The sequence below is a fragment of the Doryrhamphus excisus genome, chromosome 12, assembly GCF_030265055.1.
Source record: "Doryrhamphus excisus isolate RoL2022-K1 chromosome 12, RoL_Dexc_1.0, whole genome shotgun sequence".
In the NCBI taxonomy this organism is placed as follows: domain Eukaryota; kingdom Metazoa; phylum Chordata; class Actinopteri; order Syngnathiformes; family Syngnathidae; genus Doryrhamphus; species Doryrhamphus excisus.
In genome coordinates, this window is record NC_080477.1 from 770,005 (window position 1) to 791,450 (window position 21,446).

Sequence of the window (21,446 nt, forward strand, 5' to 3'; positions counted from 1 at the left end):
TACATATTCAAGTACACATTGTATGGAGTCTTCATTTAAATAAAGTACACGTTCAATACAGTACAGGAAGTTATTGTTCAGTATCCCCGGCACTGATTGGCTCAGCCTCATGCAACACCCACCCACGTGTTATGTCTGTCAAGTGGATTTAGACGGTTTGAAACAGGTTTTCTATGCTAAGTACAAAGACATTTCATTTATTAACATTAATAAATCACAGTGTACCACAGTACAAGCCAAAATAAGCATCGTAATTTTGACAGTAGTACGGTATTGTACATTGGCCGCTAGGTGTCAGTATTCGGTGAGACGGCCACTAGTGTCATCACTAAGGTTTCCAGGGGAGCACATTTACTGTGACACCACTCGAGCATGACTTTTATTTACTATCGTTTTGGGTAAAACGTGTCAAAATGCAAAGAAGTACGCTGTCCAGAAAACAAACAACGAGGAACTGCTAACTTGTGAGTTTGTGTTTTTATATTTATGTCGAATAGGTGTTATTTTCTCGGATTATATGTGCTTTGTTAGCTAATGTAAATTTAAAGGTGACAATAGGAGTGTTATTTCATGTCTCGAGGGTTCGATTAATGTTCAAAAATAATTTGTATATATTTTATATATATATATATATTATAAATTTTTATTAAGTTCTGATTTGTATTCACATTGAATCCTAATTCGCGGAAATTCACTTATCAGCATCGGGTCTAGTGCCGCGAAAAACGAGGGCTAACTGTAATCAGGATTTTTTGAAATACTTAATATATTATTTTCAATTCAGTATTGTGTTATTATTATTCGTTATGTATTTTCGGTGCTATTTTTTTCATCAGTTAACATGAATTTCATTGTGAATCTGCAAAGAATGGCAAATGGCAACGGTGAAGTGGGTTTGGTGTGGATGCGGCCTGAGAGTCACGCATCACTTAAAGGTCAGACGGACGTAAATAATCGTCTCCATGCAGTTTTACTTTGCATAAATGTCACAGTTTCATCGTGCAAGCGTGTTGCTTTGCTGATGTGATGCGACATAATACGCCTTTGGGACGCGGATTACATCACATGTTGGTGTGGAGCCTTCTATTTTTAAACTCTCTCTGGACGGCAAAATTAATTTGCGGCGAAGCAGGACATATAAACGTACAAACGTGTGTATCGCAGTACGTGTGTATCCCTCCGACAAATACATATTTTATTACGTGGAACATGCTTGACAGATGACGTCAAAGTACATCACATGTTGACACTCGATATTCACTTATATGCCAAGGATTCATGAGGAGGAAGGAAAGTGACTCATGTACAAAATAAATACAGAAAATATGACTAATACATTTCATTCATGTCTGAAATAATCACCTTGCACAACAAGCGATATCGCACTCTGGTTCTCCTGAAACAATCATCAATACGGTACATCTATTCTGGACGATATCAGACACTGGTTATCAATAAAAAAACAAGAATTGAACACATTCAGGATCAACGATATCAGACAACGTGGTTGTTGTTAATAATAATAGTAATAATTTAGGATGACTGATATCAGACACTATGGACTTCATTAAATAATAAATTCATATATTCGGCATTAATGATATCAGACACTATGGACGTCATTAAATAATACTAAATGAATATATTTGGCATTAATGATATCAGACAGATTGTTGTTAAGACATGAATGACTGATATCAGACTTGGGTTTTTATGAATTAATAATACATTTATTTAATCCAGGTGACTGATATCAGACATTATGGACTTCATTAAATAATACTAAATGAATATATTCAGCATTAATGATATCAGACACAGATTGTTGTTAATCAAGACATGAATGGCTGATATCAGACTTGGGTTTTCATTAAATAATACATTAATTAAATCCGGATGGCTGATATCAGGCACTGTGGACTTTATTACATAATAAATCAATATATTCGGGATTAATGATATCAGACGTAAGTAGTTGTTAATCAGGAAATGAATACTGATATCAGACATGAATTCAGTATTAATGATATCAGAAATCGGGATTACTGTTAATCAATGAATTAATTCAGGGTGACTGATATCAGACACTGGGGATTTAATGACATAATAATAAATGAATTACTTAAGGAAAAGTCATATAAATAAATGAAGAAATTCAGGATGACTGATATCAGGCACTGTGTTTTTTTTTCATGAAATAATATGGAATGAATCAAGTCAGATGAACGATCTCAAGATAACAACAATGAACAAATTCAGTAGGACTGATATCAGACACTTGGTTTTTTTTATGAAATCATAGCAAATGAATAAATTCAGGATTACTGATATCATAAACTAGTTTTCATGAAATAATAAAACATAAATCAACTGTGAATTTGGTTATGTTGATGCATTCCATTGTAACCTGATGTATGTTCAAATAAAATGAAACCATTACCAATTCAGGATGAATGATATCAGTTCTCAAACAAAGAAATAATGAAGCCAGGACATGATGCCAGATACCGTGGTCCTTGTTAAACAATAATAACTAAAACAAATCAATCCAGAATAAATGATATCAGACACTGTAGATGGTTTTCATGAAATAACAGCAAATGAATGAACTCCTGATGAGTGATATCAGACACCGGATTGAATAAGAGTAGTACATATGCTGTATCAGCAAGTACTGCGAATGGCTGCCATTTGTCGTTGCTGTAGCTTTAAGATGAAATAAACACCGGAACCTTAAAATGATATCAGAATATTCTAGGAGGCATTAGTCCTTGGCTGGCAACTACATCCGTCAATCAAAGCCTACTGCGCATCTGATTGGATGTCGTGCCAGCGGGCGGTCTCCGCCGGCCCTCGTCCGCACATGTCCTCCCAGTGTCCTTTCCCCGCCTCCGAAACCCGGCTGCCAATCAGCACGCGACCCAAAACGCTGCTCTTGGTGTAGAGGCGACCCTGCGGGGAAAGATCACTTGAGTGTTCCGGCATCGCAGCGTTCCGGCATCGTGGCGTTCCGGCATCATGGCGTCCTACCTGCATGACGATGAACTCCAGCAGCAACGGCAGCCGAGTGACGTCACCGGCCGGCAGGTCGAATAAGAAGGGAGCGTTCCAAACCGGGTCGGAACCGCCGGCTCCTTTGGTCTCCTTGGTGCCGATCACTTTGCCGGCGTGGTGCAGATTGATGATGACGTAATGGTCTGACCAAGGGGGACAAAGCTTAGTCGGGGTAGCGGTACCCAAGCCAGGAAGTAGTTGTTCATCAGGAATGAATGACTGATATCAGACTTGGGTTTTCATGAAATAATAATACATTCATTAAGTCTGGATGACTGATATCAGACACTATGGACTTCATTAAATAATACTAAATGAATATACGTATTCGGGATTAATGATATCAGATGCAGGTTGTTGATAATCAAGACCTGAATGACTGATATCAGACTTGGGTTTTCATAAAATAATAATACATTAATTAAATCCAGATGACTTGATATCAGACACTATGGACTTCATTAAATAATACTAAATGAATATATTTGGGATTAATGATATCAGACGCAGGTTGTTGTTAATCAAGACATGAATGACTGATATCAGACTTGGGTTTTCATGAAATAATAATACATTCATTAAATCTGGACGTCTGATATCAGACACTATGGATTTCATTAAATAAGAAATTCATATATTTGGGATTAATGATATCAGACACAGGTTGTTGATAATCAAGACCTAAATGGCTGATATCAGACTTGGATATTTATGAAATAATAATACATTCATTAAATCCAGATGACTGATATCAGACACTATGGACTTCATTAAATAATACTAAATGAATATATTTGGCATTAATGATATCAGACAAAGGTTGTTGATTATCAAGACCTTAATGACTGATATCAGACTTGGGTTTTCATAAAATAATAATACATTCATTAAATCCAGATGACTGATATCGGACACTTTGGACTTCATTAAATAATACTAAATGAATATATTCGGGATTAATGATATCAGACACAAATTGTTGTTAAGACATGAATGACTGATATCAGACTTGGGTTTTCATGAAATAATAATACATTAATTAAATCCAGATGACTGATATCAGAGACTATGGACTTCATTAAATAATACTATATGAATATATTCGGCATTAATGATATCAGACACAGGTTGTTGTTAATCAAGACATGAATGACTGATATCAGACTTGGGTTTTCATGAAATAATAATACATTCATTAAATCTGGACGGCTATGGACTTCATTAAATAATAAATTCATATATTCGGGATTAATGATATCAGACCCAGGTTGTTGATAATCAAGACCTGAATGACTGATATCAGACTTGGGTTTTCATGAAGTAATAATACATTAATTAAATCTGGACGTCTGATATCAGACACTATGGACTTCATTAAATAATAAATTCATATATTCGGGATTAATGATATCAGACGCAGGTAGTTGTTAATCAGGAAATGAATGACTGATATCAGACTTGGGTTTTCATGAAATAATAATACATGAATTAAATCCAGATGACTGATATCAGACACTATAGACTTCATTAAATAAGAAATTAATATATTCGGGATTAATGATATCAGACACAGATTGTTGATAATCAAGACCTGAATGACTGATATCAGACTTGGATATTTATGAAATAATAATACATGAATTAAATCCAGATGACTGATATCAGACACTATGGACTTCATTAAATAAGAAATTAATATATTCGGGATTAATGATATCAGACACAGATTGTTGATAATCAAGACCTGAATGACTGATATCAGACTTGGGTTTTCATGAAATAATAATACATGAATTAAATCTGGACGGCTGATATCAGACACTATGGACTTGGTTAAATATCCAATAAGCCAATATTGGGCACGGCTTCCCCTCCTAATCCACTCCAGTTGGGCTAATGGGATTGGCCAATAATTCATAAGCAGCATCATGAATTGTTTTGACACATTCCTGGAACAACAAGTGGAATCAATCTGTTGCGCTGACAGAAACCCAACACCGCCATCGCTTGTTTTGTTGCGGCGGCTCCTCGCCGCTTCTGCGCCAGTGGAGCGAGGATGACAACGAGATACGCGGCAGACGATGCCAAGGGGAAATGACACGGGGGGGGGGGGGGGGGGGGCGATGGCTTCCTAATGTGGTTACACAACACAGTCGTGTCGCCATGAGTCAGCGAAAGGGGGAATCAAAGACGATAAAACGGGATCCTGACCGTGGTTGTCTCCACCGTTTATGGCTTATATTCGTGTCCATACAGCAATATTCTAAATAAGCTAAATGTGCCAAAATGCGTGCATAATTAAATCATTTGATTTTTCACCATAAATGAAATGCCGTACTGAGCAGAATATAAGACAACCCTGAATATAAGACGAGTGATGAACATGTCTTCCCCATACTCTAACTGCTGCTTTGCATGTTTACATCTATAGCCCCCCAAATATTAGGGATGGCTTATATTTTTTTACAGGTGAAAAAATAACGTCTTATATTATTAATCTAGTGTTCTATTATATTCCATTTATTCCTCTTTATTTTTCTATTATGCATTATCTCCGCGTTATAGTCATAATTGTAAACAAATATATATTGATGTGTACAATTATCATTTTTAACATTTGATATATTTTTTATATATTCTTATTTTTATTTATATAGTTATAAATATAAATATAATATTTTGATATATATATTTCATACAATTATATATTTATATATTCTTATTTTTATTTATGTATTTATTAATATAATATTTTGATATATATTTTATATAATTATTATATATTTATATATTCTTATTTTTATTTATATATTTATTAATATCATATTTTGATATATATTTTATATAATTATTATATATTTATATATTCTTATTTTTATTTATATATTTATTAATATCATATTTTGATATATATTTTATATAATTGTTATATATTTATATATTCTTATTTTTATTTATATATTTATTAATATCATATTTTGATATATATTTTATATAATTATTATATATTATATATTCTTATTTTTATTTATATATTTATTAATATCATATTTTGATATATATTTTATATCATTGTTATATATTTATATATTCTTATTTTTATTTATATATTTATTAATATAATATTTTGATACATATTTTATATAATTATTATATATTATATATATTATATATTCTTATTTTTATTTATATATTTATTAATATCATATTTTGATATATATTTTATATCATTGTTATATATTTATATATTCTTATTTTTATTTATATATTTATTAATATCATATTTTGATATATATCTTATATAATTATTATATATGTATATATTCTTATTTTTATTTATATATTTATTAATATCATATTTTAATATATATTTGATATTATATATTTTTGTATAAATAATTAGTAATATTTGAATAATGGTAAATGGTAATGAATGTATAACAGTGCTACATTTGAGTAATAATGGACGTTTGCGATGTACCTGGAGCTCCAGGGATGCGCGTCAGCTTGGTCAGGTTCCCCGCCTTGCGAACCATCACCTTGACGCGGTGAGCCAGCGACTGGTACTGAAGCAGGACAAAGAGTTGGCCCAAAGGTCGCGGCGTGCAAAGGGAACTCTTCCTCCGAGATGATGACGTGTCCTGAGAGCTCACACTCTGAGGAGGAGGAAGACAGGAAGCCACCTTCAGATGTGATATCACTTTCTGGGTGGATGGATGGGTAGATGGATGGATGGGTGGGTCGGGTGGGTTTCTCCCGCTGTGTGTTTTGCGTCACGAACCAGAGCGCATCACACTTGAAAAGACTGACTTGTGCAATAAATGGAGGCCGCGTGGGCGGGGGCGAGTAAGGAACGTCATCAGTCAACGGGTCTGAGCACATCCGTCAAAGTGGGCCCGTCGGGCCGATGGTGATGGATGGAGGGATGGAGGTCCAGCTTTCACTGAAATTACACTTCAAGCTGAGTCCAGCACCCTGGAAGACCTCCAGCCTGCATCTGCTGCCAACTTCACTTGTGCAGCCGCAAACACCAGCAAACACCAGCAGAAGGCACCGTGTAGGCTTGGCTTTAAGGACAAAAGTATTGGGACAGGAAGTGACAATAGTATGACGGGACCTATGACATAATATGTATTATATAAGGTCTGCTTCCTGGGGGGAGGTCAGAGATCACAGATGCTCAGGGCTGTTCAACCGCTGGAGCTAAAAACAGCAGAGAGCTCCTGTCATATCAAGGATTCCTAAAAACAGCATTTCTGTCATACACAGAACTTTTGGCTAGCATTTTTCCAACATCCAATTCTGTCAGATGGAAGATCTTTGAGTAGAGTTTTTGCAACAGATTCCTAAAAACAGCAGATCGTTCCTGTCATATAGATATTTTTTGTCGCAGAATGATGCAGAAGATCTTGAAGAACAGCAAATTGTTTCTGTAATATAAAAAAACAGGAGAGCATTTTTGCCATTGAGAGGATGTTTGACGGCTGTTTTTGCAGCAGATTCCTAAAAGCAGCAAAATAATTCTGTCATATGGAAGATCTTTGAGTAGAGCTTTTGCAACAGATTCCTAAAAACAGCAAAATAATTCTGTCATATGGAAGATCTTTGAGTAGAGTTTTTGCAGCAGATTCCTAAAAACAGCAGATCGTCCCTGTCGTATAGATATTTTTTGTCACATTTTTGTAGTCTGTCTTTAAAAACAGGACAGCATTTTTGCCATCTAGAGGATGTTTGACGGCTGTTTTTGCAGCAGATTCCTAAAAGCAGCAAAATAATTCTGTCATATGGAAGATCTTTGAGTAGAGTTTTTGCAACAGATTCCTAAAAACAGATCGTTCCTGTCTGTCATATAGATATTTTTTGTCGAAAATGATGAAGATTTTGAAGAACAGCAAATTGTTTCTGTAATATAGAGGATCTTTGACTTGTATTTTTGTGGCGGATTTAAAAAAACAGCAGAACAATTCTGTCACACGGAGGATCTTTGACTCGCATTTTTGTAGTCAGTCTTTAAAAACAGGACAGCATTTTTGCTATTTAGAGGGTGTTTGACTGCTGTTTTTGCAGCAGATTCCTAAAAACAGCAAAATAATTCTGTCTTATGGAAGATCTTTGAGTAGAGCTTTTGCAGCATATTCCTAAAAACAGCAGATCGCTCCTGTCATGTAGATATTTTTTGTCGAAAATGATGCAGAAGATTTTGAAGAACGGCAAATTGTTTCTGTAATATAGAGGATCTTTGACTTGCCTTTTTGTGGCAGATTTAAAAAAACAGCAGAACAATTCTGTCACACGGAGGATCTTTGACTCGCATTTTTGTCGTCGGTCCTTAAATACAGGAGAGCATTTCTGCCATTTAGAGGATGTTTGACGGCTGTTTTTGCAGCAGATTCCTAAAAACAGCAAAAATTCTGTCATATGGAAGATCTTTGAGTAGAGTTTTTGCAACAGATTCCTAAAAACAGCAGATCGTTCCTGTCATATTGATATTTTTTGTCGCAGAATGATGCCGAAGATTTTGAAGAACAGCAAATTGTTTCTGTAATATAAAAAAACAGGACAGCATCTTTGCTATCTAGAGGATATTTGACGGCTGTTTTTGCAGCAGATTCCCAAAAACAGCAAAATAATTCTGTCATATGGAAGACCTTTGAGTCGAGTTTTTGCAACAGATTCCTAAAAACAGCAGATCGTCCCCGTCGTTAGATATTTTTTGTCGCATTTTTGTCGCATTTTTGTAGTCTGTCTTTAAAAACAGGACAGCATTTTTGCCATCTATAGGATGTTTGACGGCTGTTTTTGCAGCAGATTCCTAAAAACATCAAAATAATTCTGTCATATGGAAGATCTTTGACTCGAGTTTTTGCAACAGATCGCTCCTGTCATATAGATATTTTTTGTCGAAAATGATGCAGAAGATTTTGAAGAACGGCAAATTGTTTCTGTAATATAGAGGATCTTTGACTTGCATTTTTGTGGCAGATTTAAAAAAAACAGCAGAACAATTCTGTCACACGGAGGATCTTTGACTCGCATTTTTGTCGTCGGTCCTTAAATACAGGAGAGCATTTCTGCCATTTAGAGGATGTTTGACGGCTGTTTTTGCAGCAGATTCCTAAAAACAGCAAAAATTCTGTCATATGGAAGATCTTTGAGTAGAGTTTTTGCAACAGATTCCTAAAAACAGCAGATCGTTCCTGTCATATTGATATTTTTTGTCGCAGAATGATGCCGAAGATTTTGAAGAACAGCAAATTGTTTCTGTAATATAAAAAAACAGGACAGCATCTTTGCTATCTAGAGGATATTTGACGGCTGTTTTTGCAGCAGATTCCCAAAAACAGCAAAATAATTCTGTCATATGGAAGACCTTTGAGTCGAGTTTTTGCAACAGATTCCTAAAAACAGCAGATCGTCCCCGTCGTTAGATATTTTTTGTCGCATTTTTGTCGCATTTTTGTAGTCTGTCTTTAAAAACAGGACAGCATTTTTGCCATCTATAGGATGTTTGACGGCTGTTTTTGCAGCAGATTCCTAAAAACATCAAAATAATTCTGTCATATGGAAGATCTTTGACTCGAGTTTTTGCAACAGATCGCTCCTGTCATATAGATATTTTTTGTCGAAAATGATGCAGAAGATTTTGAAGAACGGCAAATTGTTTCTGTAATATAGAGGATCTTTGACTTGCATTTTTGTGGCAGATTTAAAAAAAACAGCAGAACAATTCTGTCACACGGAGGATCTTTGACTCGCATTTTTGTCGTCGGTCCTTAAATACAGGAGAGCATTTCTGCCATTTAGAGGATGTTTGACGGCTGTTTTTGCAACAGATTCCTAAAAACAGCAGATTGTTCCTGTCATATTGATATTTTTTGTCGCAGAATGATGCCGAAGATTTTGAAGAACAGCAAACTGTTTCTGTAATATACAGGATCTTTGACTCGCATTTTTGTCTACATCTATATGTTTGACGGCTGTTTTTGCAGCAGATTCCTAAAAACAGCGTATAGTTTCTGTCATTCATTGGAGTTTTTGCGTGTTTTGGGACACAAGAAGACATGAGAAGACAGACGTTACCTTCTTGAGTTTGCTTTTAGTCGGGCTGAGCTGGCGGGTGCAGGTCGCCGTGGTGTCGGGCTGCCAGTCCACGTGCCGACAGGGCAGCTCGGCCACCCCCACGGCCACCTCCCTCAGGCCGGAGAAGTCGCGGCTGTAGACCTCCAGTCTCAATGTGCACCCCCGCAGCTCATCCACCGAGCCCACCTGCAGCTCCAAGCTCTGGCTCTGCAGCTCCGGGCTGAGGCTGTGGCGTCGGGAGGCAACCTCCTGGGGTTCGGGGCACAGGGGCGGCAGGCTGGCTCGCACCGACACTCTTCTGCTGCGCCTTCGACCGGCCCCCGACAGTCCCAAGATGCTGACCAGGAGGGTGCCGGATGTCGAGTAAAGTAGGGAGAAGTGCAGCGAGGGGCTGGCCTTGGCGGGGGCGGAAGACGCCGTGGAGCCGTACCGTAATGGAGAGGGCGCCCCCTTCTGGCAGGGTGTAAGCGTTTCACCGCTCACGGTGCTGCGGCGCCCCTTCGCCCAGCGAGATTTCGGAACCAGCTTAGTGAGGGAGGGCAGGGACGCCCTGGAACCTTTCCGGGACGGCGCTGGAACAACCGGAGAGCTGAGGCGGCGCTGCGGCGACGAGCTACAAGGGGACAGGCTCACCGACCTGGTGGGGCTGGGCTCAAAGGGCAGATCGCTCAGGTCGTCCTCAGAGGGGGAGGAGCTGCTTTTCGAGGACGTGAAGTCCAGAACGTCGCCGTCCAGCTCTTCGTACTGCTGCCTGACGGGCCTGGTGCACAACGCCGGGGTTAAGGTCACGGTGACCCGCTCGCTGGGACGGGGACCAGACACGGACGCCTCCTTGTCCTCCGAGGGCTTGGCCTTCTTTCGCCGGCAGCAGAGAATGACGGCGAGCACCACGCAGTAGCAGAAGACGGCCAGAAGCACGGCCAGCAGGACCTGCAGGTGGACTAGACATGGCCGCCATCAGCGCCAGAGATGGCTTTGAAGATGCTTTTAATTACACGACGTTAATCATCTAAACGAGATCACACAGGAAATAACCTCACATTCATCAAGGCTTCGACGCCACATGAATGTGGCAAATTTCCTGCCCGTCTTCTCGGGACTGCAGACGCGTAAACATCACGCTAGCAGCACGTGGCCACCTGATTGGCTCTTCATGGATCACCTGACCAACAAAACCTTCAATGAACCACCAATTAAAACCGGCTCATACCTAAAGCAGCACTAGCTAACAGTTGTTGTTGCTAAGATGCTGGAGTCTATTTTATCTTTACTCCACTCAACGCTAGCACCGATGCTAACGCTAACGCAACCTAAGAGCCATCCATTGGAGGCGTGTCCTGGCTGGTCCACCAATTCCTAAAAACAGCAGAGTGCTTTCGTCATATAGAACTAACGTTTTTGCAGAATTACAGAGTCGAGGAGCTTTGAGTTGCGTTTTTGCAGTGGGTCCCTAAAAACAGCATAGCACTCTTAACATATAGAGGATCTTTGACCAGAGATTCCTAAAAACAGCAGAGCATTCCTCTCATATATAATCCTTGGCTAGCATTTTTGTATTCAGCAAAGCGGTAACTTCCTTCATGACATAAGAGCGCTCCTGTGCAATGGAGAATCTTTGAGTTGTGTTTTTGCCGTGGGTCCATGAAAGCAGCAGGGTGCTCCTGTCATACAGAGGATCTTTGACTTCCGTTTTTGCAGTAAATACTTGAAAACAGCGGGACAAATTAAGGTCAGATTATCACGTAATGTGTCTTTATTGAATTAGTGTTTGTATTATTGTTGTTGTGCTGCACGGCGTGAGGATAAGCGGTAGAAAATGAATGAATAAATGAATGATTCGGTTGAGCTGGTTTCATAATTATACCTCTTGAGTGTTAAGTTGGTGTGTGATGAGTTTAGTGTGCTTAGTAAGAACACTAACACATTCCAAAAACATTCATCCAAATTGTCCATAGGTATGAATGTGAGTGTGAATGGTTGTTTGTCTATATGTGCCCTGGGATTGGCTGGCCACCAGTCCAGGGTGTACCCTGCCTCTCGCCCGAAGACAGCTGGGATAGGCTCCAGCACCCCCGCGACCCTCGTGAGGATAAGCGGTAGAAAATGAATGAGTTAATGAATGTCTACTATATCAAGTAATAGTATAAAGTATAAATGTAACTATAGGGGTGTTATTTTATGTGTATGGGGCTCTAATAATGGGAAAAAAATATTAAATTTATTTTTTACCAATTTTTTTTAATCCCAAAAGATGCATATTTTACATCTTTCACATTTTGTTTCGCCAGAGGCACAAAGAGGTGATGATGCAACTCTACAATCGAGGATGAACTCTACATAGGTATGAATGTGAGTGTGAATGGTTGTTTGTCTATATGTGCTCTGTGATTGGCTGGCCTAAGACAGCTGGGATAGGCTCCAGCACCCCCGCGACCCTCATGAGGATAAGCAAATAAGAAAATGAATAAATTACTGTTGTTCTTAGTAGTAGTAGTAGTAGTAGTTTGTACTACATGTTCTTCTTTTCTCATCTTAACTGTGACACAAAGTGATGATAAGAAGGCATGCAGGGCTGCATGGATGACTCAGCCAGAGGAACAAGTATAAGACAATGACTTCATCATGCAGTCTTTTCATAGTCTTTGGTGCAAAAACTGAATCCTGCGTGAGCAAAATGTGGAGAAAATGCGAAAAGTAGACCTGCTCCTACCTGCCAGGATGTGCTGCGACATGTTTGCAGTGGGCTTCCTTGCGGCGCGAGGAGTCAGTGTGAGCGCACGAGGAGTCGGTGTGAGCGCACCATGCCCACTAGTGTGCTCACACCGGCTCACTGAGCTTTTATCCCTTCCGCTCTTGTGCACTGCAGCCTGACTAAACTCTGCTCAGCATCCGCACTTCCTGCGTGGAATTCATGCATTTATCCATCTCAGTCATTCCCAAGCGTTGTCACATAACACATTCATCATGTCGCTCATGTCGCGGAGCCCACATCACCGACCGTCCTGTCCCTTTAAGAGCGTACTCCTAATATGTACTCATTATGTCGATTGAAGACACGTGCCACACAAACGCTCTTGGGGACAGGATTGTAGACCGGAACAAGACCACTATCTGCACAATAACTCATAATAACAGTCCTGTGGAGTTCCACGCAAGAATTGAGTAGGAAGCGTCCCAGAACCACAAGTGAGGAGCTGGGTAGGGATGTCAAGGGAGTTGGGAGCACTGTCAGTAAGAAAACTATTAGTAACACACTTTGTTGTGGCGTATGAAAAATACATCTGAGATTATGAAAATACAGTAAACCTCGGATATATCGGACTCGGATATATCGGAAATTCGCTCACAACGGACAGATAAAAAAGAACCGATTTTTATGTAATGCATTTCCAATAAAAATTCATTGCATATATCAGATTTTTTATAACGGATTTCGCCTATTCCGGACAAAATCTCCAGTCCCGTTCCAATGCATTTCCATGAAATTTCCCTGGCATATATCGGATTTGCCGCATCGTGGCGCTCCGATTCGCCGAATCGTGACAGGCCGCTATATGACGTCATTTGCAGCGTTTGCAGCGTTGCCTGCGCGTCCAGGTACATTGGAAACATAGTCAAGGAAGTGCCTTTTTATAACGGATAAAATCCCATTTACGCATATACCGGATATAAATCCCATATATGCGTAAAACGGACATTTTCCGGTAACGGATTTCGCTTATATCGGACAAAACCAGTGGGAACAATTGAATCCGATATATCCGAGGTTTACTGTACACTCATAAACATTTATTACTTTTGACCAAGGCCAAAGGTCACATAATCCCCCCTTTTCATAGCTGTCTCAGGCAGTGCCTGTAACATAAAGTTATGATTTTTTTTTCTGCTAAATTGAGGACTTTATTTTGTGAATGCTTGCGTGATTCCAACATGTTTTATGAGAGAATGTCACGTGGTCACACGAAACCACAATTGGATATATACAGTACTTGCTTAACTGTACATGTTTATACTGTATACATGTTTCTTTTTTGTTCTCTGCTCCAGATCCTTGACTGCGTTCCAATCGTCGTTACATGTCGTTACATTTCTCTGAGAAGCTGAAGTGAACTAGGTGCGAGGAGAGGTCGCTTGGGAGTTGTGTTTTACCCACAGCGGTGCAAGAACAATACATCCATGAGGTGGCAGTCATGAACATCAAATGTTTACCACCTGGGAAGAAGAGCATTTATGAAATGAGCAAGGTAACTATTCAATTTGACATCTTATTTTTTAACAATGTACAAACAAAAACCCTGAAACGGTTCAGTGAAAAATCCATCTTTTGAACAAGAGCAGGTGCGTTCCATTTATAACTTCCACTCCTCCCACACCCACTTCCGTATACGTCAGCGTCGGCTATATTTCAGCAAGAGTAAATTAAACCGCTATTGGAGCGCAGCCCTTGTTTAAACGCTAATGAGCGTCATGGCTAGCTTTTTGTGGTCGGATTTTTATTTCAATTTCTTCCTTTTATTCCTCTTCTCCAGCGCGACTCTACTGGACTCAACGCTTCCACCCAGGATGACTTTTAGTCACGAAGGTAGGTGACTTTCTAAAGGAAGTAAACAAAACAAAAAGTCGTCGAACTCTTTTGCATTTGTCCATCAAATGTACTGTTACACTGATACCAATCAATAAGTAAGCTGTGTAGCTTACTAATGCTAACACGAAGGTAGTATTAAACATAAATATTACGTATCAGTAAGCTTTATTGCACTTGTTGTCAAAATTTTATTAAATTGGGGAACTATGGAGGGGGCAATTTAATCCCTTAGACGAGGGGTGTTTAACTGGTGGCCCGGGGCCAAATGATAGACGGTAGAGCTCCTGTTATATAGATGATCTTTGACTAGCATTAACTGTGTTTAATGTGTGTTTTTATTTATAACTTTATTGGGTATTTAGAATAGAAATGAAGCTATGGTAGAGCTTTGCATTATATACAAAATAATACTGTAAAGTAAAGTGCTACCTTTTGTGTACTTGTATGATTTCTATGTACTTCTATGACGATGCACGCCAGTAGCAGAACAAGACCTTCCAGTCATGTGATTTTGGACTCCGTGATTGAAATCTCATGATCCAAATCACACTGTTTTTAACGTGTCTCCCAGAGACTTGGACTCAAAGTGTGACGTTGCCCGGTGTCCTCCAACCGCTTGTACGGATTCTTCTGGAAAGGGATCCTGACCAGCTCACGGCTGTTGGGAAAAGACACCTGCTTTCCGTCAACTTCCGACATCCTTCCAAGGTAAACACATTGTCTGATTTATTCCTTCATAATATCAATAATAATCACGATGTGTTCAGGGTCCGCTTGTTTTGTGTCAACAGAACATGGACAAAAGATATGAACCGGTGTTAAAATGACAAATATGTCAGAGAAAAGTACGTCTTCCATCTTTAGAAGTATATTTTAGAAGCTTTTTGTGAAACCTAAGCCGGTGAATATATTAAAACCTAGGTATTCAACTCTATTTTCAACTCTATTATTCAAACCGTTACGTTAAATAAAAGGCAAATAAAGTAAAGAAACAAAAAAGTGTTTTTATTTTGGAAAAGTACATATAATGCCATTCTGTTTCATTATGTTTTAAAAATTAAATTAATCACTTCTGGTGATGCGAGGTCAGCCGGTTGATTTTGGTTTCAATGCAGATCCAGTATCTCTGAAGTTGGTAACCCATAACAAGATGGCGTTTCCAGCTGGCACGGGATCCTGTCATACATCATACAGATTCCTTTGTTTTGGTAAAGAAAGTGCCATGCTCACCGGTCCAATTCATGGCAGCAATTGAAAAAGAAACGAAAAACAATGGAGTTATAAAGAAACAAAGCAAAATGGCATTATATGTACTTTTCCAAAATAAAAACACTTTTTTGTTACTTTACTTTATTTGCCTTTTATTTAACCTACAAATGTGTCAGATCATTTTGCCTGACGCAGTAGTAGCAGCAGAACCACACTTTAACCACCTGTTATTATTCATAATGGCATGTTGCATTCAAAGACATCACGTAATGTAGGGTATTATTTATCCCGTCATACTTAAATGTAGCACGATGTACATCCAAAGTAAGAGTTGCAAAGTGAGTGATATCCTCCTGTTTATTTACACACAAAGCCGTTTTTGTGATGTTCCCTGAATGCATCTGGCGTTCTTGTCATGAGAATGATGAAGGGACGGGAGACGTTCGTGAGTTCCCAGAAGAACCAGTTTTTGCTGCCTAGTCAAGTCCTGACTTTGTGCACCAGCACTTGACTTTGGTCCTGTCGAGCTTGAGTTACAAACTGGGTCATCTGGTCCATTGCAGACCGTGGAAAGGAAGTTGACGTGGGCCGACTGCGGCGCCATCGGAGCATCGCCAAGCGTGAGACGCATACAAACACACGAAGCCCCTCGGTTGGTTCCTGACGTCATCTTGTCGCTTTTTAGCTTTGCGACTACGATGTGGCGGTGGCCCTGGAGAGGGAGGATGCCGGCCGTCTGCTTCTGTGCGGGACAGACCGGCGAGAGACGATATGCTGCGACACGGTGAGAGACGCTGATCCCCGCGGCGGACGAGCAGAACTTGTGGATGCTGGATGTTGACACGTTGTGTGCTGGTAGAACCTGTCAGACGATGCTCCCGCTTGCAGACCTGCTGACGACCTGGAGAGCATACGAGGGAGCATCAGGAGCTTTATTGTGAAAGATGGTGAACATTCTGCTCTGGTTGGTGAGTTTGCTCTTACACCCTTGACGTTATTATGGAAGCCGATGCTTGTACGACACATACTGCATCCTCTAGGGGGGTCATGGTATCTGGGGGTCATGTCAGCCAGGAGACAGGAAAGCCTTTTCTGGCTTCAAACTGCTCACCTCTTTTTGCTTGTTGAATGAGTTAAAAAGAACAGAGTGTGATTGTTCCATGTGAAAGGCGATGGAATGTCAACTGGAATGTCAAATGGAATGGCAAATGGAATATTATTTTTATTTCAGGTTGTAATTTGAGAAACAAAACATCATAAATGGATAAAAAGATAAAAGATTCTAACCAGAAAAAAGTCACTTGTTTTCCAAGAATAAACCTGTATATTATGAGGGGAAAAATATCATTTTAGTAGCATAGAATTTAAATATTATAAAATAATAATAATAAAAAAAATTATATATATATATATATATATATATATATATATATATATATATATATAAAATTAAAAAAATGGGGAAAATATTCTAATATGAGAATAAAGTCATAATTATTAATTATATATTATAATTATAAATATTATTAATTATAATTTAATTTAATACAGGAAGAAAAGTGAAGTAGTTGGAAAAATATATAAAAAAACACCTGCAGAAATGGATAAAAATTTTACATGAATTTACAGAGTCAAATTATTAAGACAAAAAAAATCACAATTTTACGAGAATAAACTCGTTCGGATGAAAAATAATGTCATTTTAGTAGCATACAGTTGAAATATTAAAGAGAAAAAAGTTGCAGTACTAAAATAGAGTGGGAAAATATTCCATTCCTAACAGTAGCCGCATTGACGCAAACCGGGATCATGGCGTACCGTTACACCCCTAGCATAAAGTATCATAAGAAACTGGACGATGCCTCCTCTGCTACGTTGTGGTCGTCCAGCACCGTTCCGTTTTAGTCATCTTGTGTCACATATCGTTCACAGGGATATAATTCTCGGTTAGGTCACAGCCTGTTCTTGCTAGCCCCCCCCCCCCACTAGGATGCATTGTTCCCTCCCAGTAGGATACATTGTTTCAGCCATGCCCAAAGACAACAAAGTCTTCCTGCGCTAAGGAAAGCAGCATTTTTGAAGGTTCAATGCTCCAAACAAAAACATTCTTTTTGTTTCCCCACCCCAGAATCGGCAGAAGGTTCCTCCTCGCTGTATGTCACGTACTCGGGCTCCAAGGAGTACGTCGGCATTCACAGGTTCGGCCAAAACCGAGTCGGACCCGCCAACCACGATAAAGGTACAAACATAAAGACACTTCATTAGGAACACCTCCTATTGGAAACGCTCAAGGATTTGTAACATCAATTTATGATAAATGCATCCACCTTATAGAGGATCTTTGACTTTTTTTTTTTTTTGCGGTAGAACCTTAAAAACAGCAGCGCATTCCTGTCGTATTGAGGATCTTTGACTAGCATTTTCAGGGCAGAACATTTAAACAAACTGAGCTCTTGTCATATAGAGGATCTTTGAGTTGTGTTTTTTTTATTTCAGCAAATCAACAGAGGATCTTTGGCAAGCATTTTTTTCAGTTCTTTAAAACAGCAGAGCACTCCTGTAACATAGAAGATCTTTTTGCAGTAAGTCCTGAAGAACCGCATATCACTCCTGTCATATAGAGAGGATCTTTGAAAAGCTTTTTTGCAGTAGGTTCTTTTTTTTCCCCTCAAAACAGAAAAGCGCTCCTGTCTTTATAGAGAATCTGTGACTTTCTTTCTTGGAGAAGAAATATTATAAACAGCAGCAAAACACTCCTGTCATGTACAGGATCTTTGACTGGCCTGTTTGCAGCAGTTCCTGAAACACAGAGCACTGATGTCATATAGAGGATCTTTGAGTTGTGTGCTTTTTTTTCCCCAGCAAATCAACAGAGGATCTTTGGCATGCATTTTTTTCAGTTGGTTCTATAAAACAGCAGAACAGTCCTGTAACATAGAAGATCTTTTTGCAGTAAGTCCTGAAGAACCGCATATCACTCCTGTCATATAGAGAGGATCTTTGAAAAGCTTTTTTGCAGTAGGTTCTTTTTTTTCCCTCAAAACAGAAAAGCGCTCCTGTCTTTATAGAGAATCTGTGACTTTCTTGGAGAAGAAATATTATAAACAACAACAAAATACTCCTGTCATATACAGGATCTTTGACTGGCCTGTTTGCAGCAGTTCCTGAAACACAGAGCACTGATGTCATATAGAGGATCTTTGAGTTGTGTGCTTTTTTTTCCCAGCAAATCAACAGAGGATCTTTGGCATGCATTTTTTTCAGTTGGTTCTATAAAACAGCAGAACAGTCCTGTAACATAGAAGATCTTTTTGCAGTAAGTCCTGAAGAACCGCATAGCACTCCTGTCATAGAGAGAGGATCTTTGAAAAGCTTTTTTTGCAGTAGGTTTTTTTTTTTTCTCAAAACAGAAAAGCGCTCCTGTCTTTATAGAGAATCTGTGACTTTCTTTCTTGGAGAAGAAATATTATAAACAACAACAAAATACTCCTGTCATGTACAGGATCTTTGACTGGCCTGTTTGCAGCAGTTCCTGAAACACAGAGCACTGATGTCATATAGAGGATCTTTGACTAGAGTTTTTGGAGTTGGTCCTTTTTTAGATGTTAGGTGTGGTGCTCCCCGATCGCCAGAGGCAACGAGGCACACAAATGAGATGTAGATGTAGATGATGCGGCGTGTCATGAGAATCCGCTTTGCAAGCAGGTGATGTTTGCGTTGCTAAATGAGCTTTGGTGTATTTTGATATTTCAGAGCAGCACTACTTGGGTTTGTTCCTCAGCAGACGGCCAGAAGACCCTTTGCAGGACCAAGTGTACGCCTTCTACAAGGAGAGAAGCAAAGACGCAAGCTTGTCCGGCGGCACGTGGATTCCATACGTCACACGGGTCTGCGTGGTAAGCGTTGGCTTTAGCTGGCATCGATGACAAAAAAAAACAAAAAAAAACGGACATCTAAACGGTCTAATGTGGCTTCCAGGCAGACGTGGGCGGGCCCAAGAACAACATGCAGTTCACATGGACGTCCCAGATGAGCGCCAGGCTCTTGTGTGGCCACCGGGACAGCAGACAGACCTTCTTCGAGTTGGTGGATGTGGCGACCGTGCACGCAGACCGCTGGCAGGACACCCGCGTTTATGCCCTCTTTCGGAATGAGTGGTGCGAACTCAACGTCATTCAGTTGGCAATGCCATTAGCAAACACAGGGGGCGCTCACACTGCGTGATTGATGTGCTATTGATCTGGTGGAAGTGCAAATGAATGCCATCGCTTCGTCAGACGACACTATTCATTTGTAGAAGACACAAAGATTTTGATTCCCCTGGAAAACAATCTGAAAGAGGGGTCGTCTTATATTCATTCATTCATTCATTTTCTACCGCTTTTCCTCACGAGGGTCGCTGGAGCCTATCCCAGCTGTCTTGGGGCGAGAGGCGGGGTACACCCTATGGACAATTTGGAGTGGCCAATTAACCTAGCATGTTTTTGGAATGTGTTAGTGTTCTTACAAAGAACACTAAACTCATCACACACCAACTTAACACTCAAAAGGTATAATTATGAAACCAGCTCAACCAAATCATTCATTCATTTTCTACCGCTTATTCTCACGAGGGTCGTGGGGGGTGCTGGAGCCTATCCCAGCTGTCTTCGGGTGAGAGGCGGGGTCCACCATCACAGGGCACATATAGACAAACAACCATTCACACTCAGATTCATATCTATGGACAATTTGGAGTCGCTAATTAGCTTAGCATGTTTTTGGAATGTGGGAGGAAACCGGAGTACCCGGAGAAAACCCACGGGGAGAACATGCAAACTCCACACAGAGATGGCCGAGGGTGGAATTGAACCCTGGTCTCCTAGCTGTAAGGTCTGCGCGCTAACCACTTGACCACCATGCAGCCTGTCTTATATTCCTTACAGTCCTGTTTATTCCAAGAACCACATACAGAAACTCAAAGTTTTGGAATCAACATTTCAGCTTTTTCTTCTGCAAAGAGGTAAAGATCCAGGCCTTAAATGGCCCCCAGGCCACCCTTTGGACACCCCTGTTGTATTTGGGTCATGTTTTTATTATCATTAAGTGGAGAGCAACTGGCGGAGCGATGGCATGCGTTGTGTGTCGGACAAGCGTCAGTCATTCTGTTGACATCAAATATGCAAAGCGGTGGTTATCATTAATAACCAGCAGGAGAAGCCATCACGCTCGGCTTGCATCAGCGCCCCTGAACCTTCACACCAAGGTTCTACCTCTTTATCGTCTCCTTCCCCTTTTTGGCGGTTGTTCTTCTTTCTAAATATAGCGCATCTTTTGCAACATGCTGATGGTGCTCGTTGGCCCCTCGTGTCTGCAGGAACATGAGCGCCGTGTGCGTCTACGCCATGCACGACATCCACGACGTCTTCGCCAGCTCGCCGTTTAAAGGCTCGGACCAACAGGCACGCCGGCCAAGGAGGGTGCGTTAACTCGTTCCTGTTGCTCGTATGGTACTTGCATATGATATAAAACTACAAGC

The 21,446-nt window shown here is 39.8% G+C and overlaps 2 protein-coding genes across 6 annotated transcripts in view; one reads left to right on the forward strand and one right to left on the reverse strand.

Moving 5' to 3' along the window:
- The first annotated feature begins 332 nt into the window (after nt 1-332).
- LOC131139598 (semaphorin-7A) overlaps nt 333-21,446 on the forward strand; it is a 45,146-nt gene continuing 24,032 nt past the window's right edge. For 3 of the 5 annotated variants that reach the window (XM_058089338.1, XM_058089339.1, XM_058089342.1), the window contains exons 1-9: nt 14,538-14,716; nt 15,291-15,427; nt 16,492-16,548; nt 16,614-16,712; nt 16,788-16,896; nt 18,057-18,167; nt 19,682-19,824; nt 19,907-20,085; nt 21,285-21,387. In XM_058089338.1, coding sequence (XP_057945321.1) covers nt 14,593-14,716; nt 15,291-15,427; nt 16,492-16,548; nt 16,614-16,712; nt 16,788-16,896; nt 18,057-18,167; nt 19,682-19,824; nt 19,907-20,085; nt 21,285-21,387 — 1,062 coding nt within the window. In that variant the 5' untranslated portion in view covers nt 14,538-14,592. Of the gene's footprint in view, nt 465-14,181; nt 14,379-14,537; nt 14,717-15,290; nt 15,428-16,491; nt 16,549-16,613; nt 16,713-16,787; nt 16,897-18,056; nt 18,168-19,681; nt 19,825-19,906; nt 20,086-21,284; nt 21,388-21,446 lie in introns of those variants that run through there. The other 2 variants (XM_058089340.1, XM_058089341.1) reach the window with 2 other exon arrangements.
- Nucleotides 568-12,926, reverse strand: LOC131139600 (synaptotagmin-5). The gene is made up of 5 exons (XM_058089343.1): nt 12,845-12,926; nt 10,135-11,075; nt 6,536-6,710; nt 3,031-3,197; nt 568-2,952 (listed from the first exon to the last, which is right to left on the reverse strand). The coding sequence occupies exons 1-5, from the start codon at nt 12,864-12,866 to the stop codon at nt 2,803-2,805; spliced, it is 1,455 nt and encodes a 484-aa protein (XP_057945326.1). The 5' UTR covers nt 12,867-12,926; the 3' UTR covers nt 568-2,802.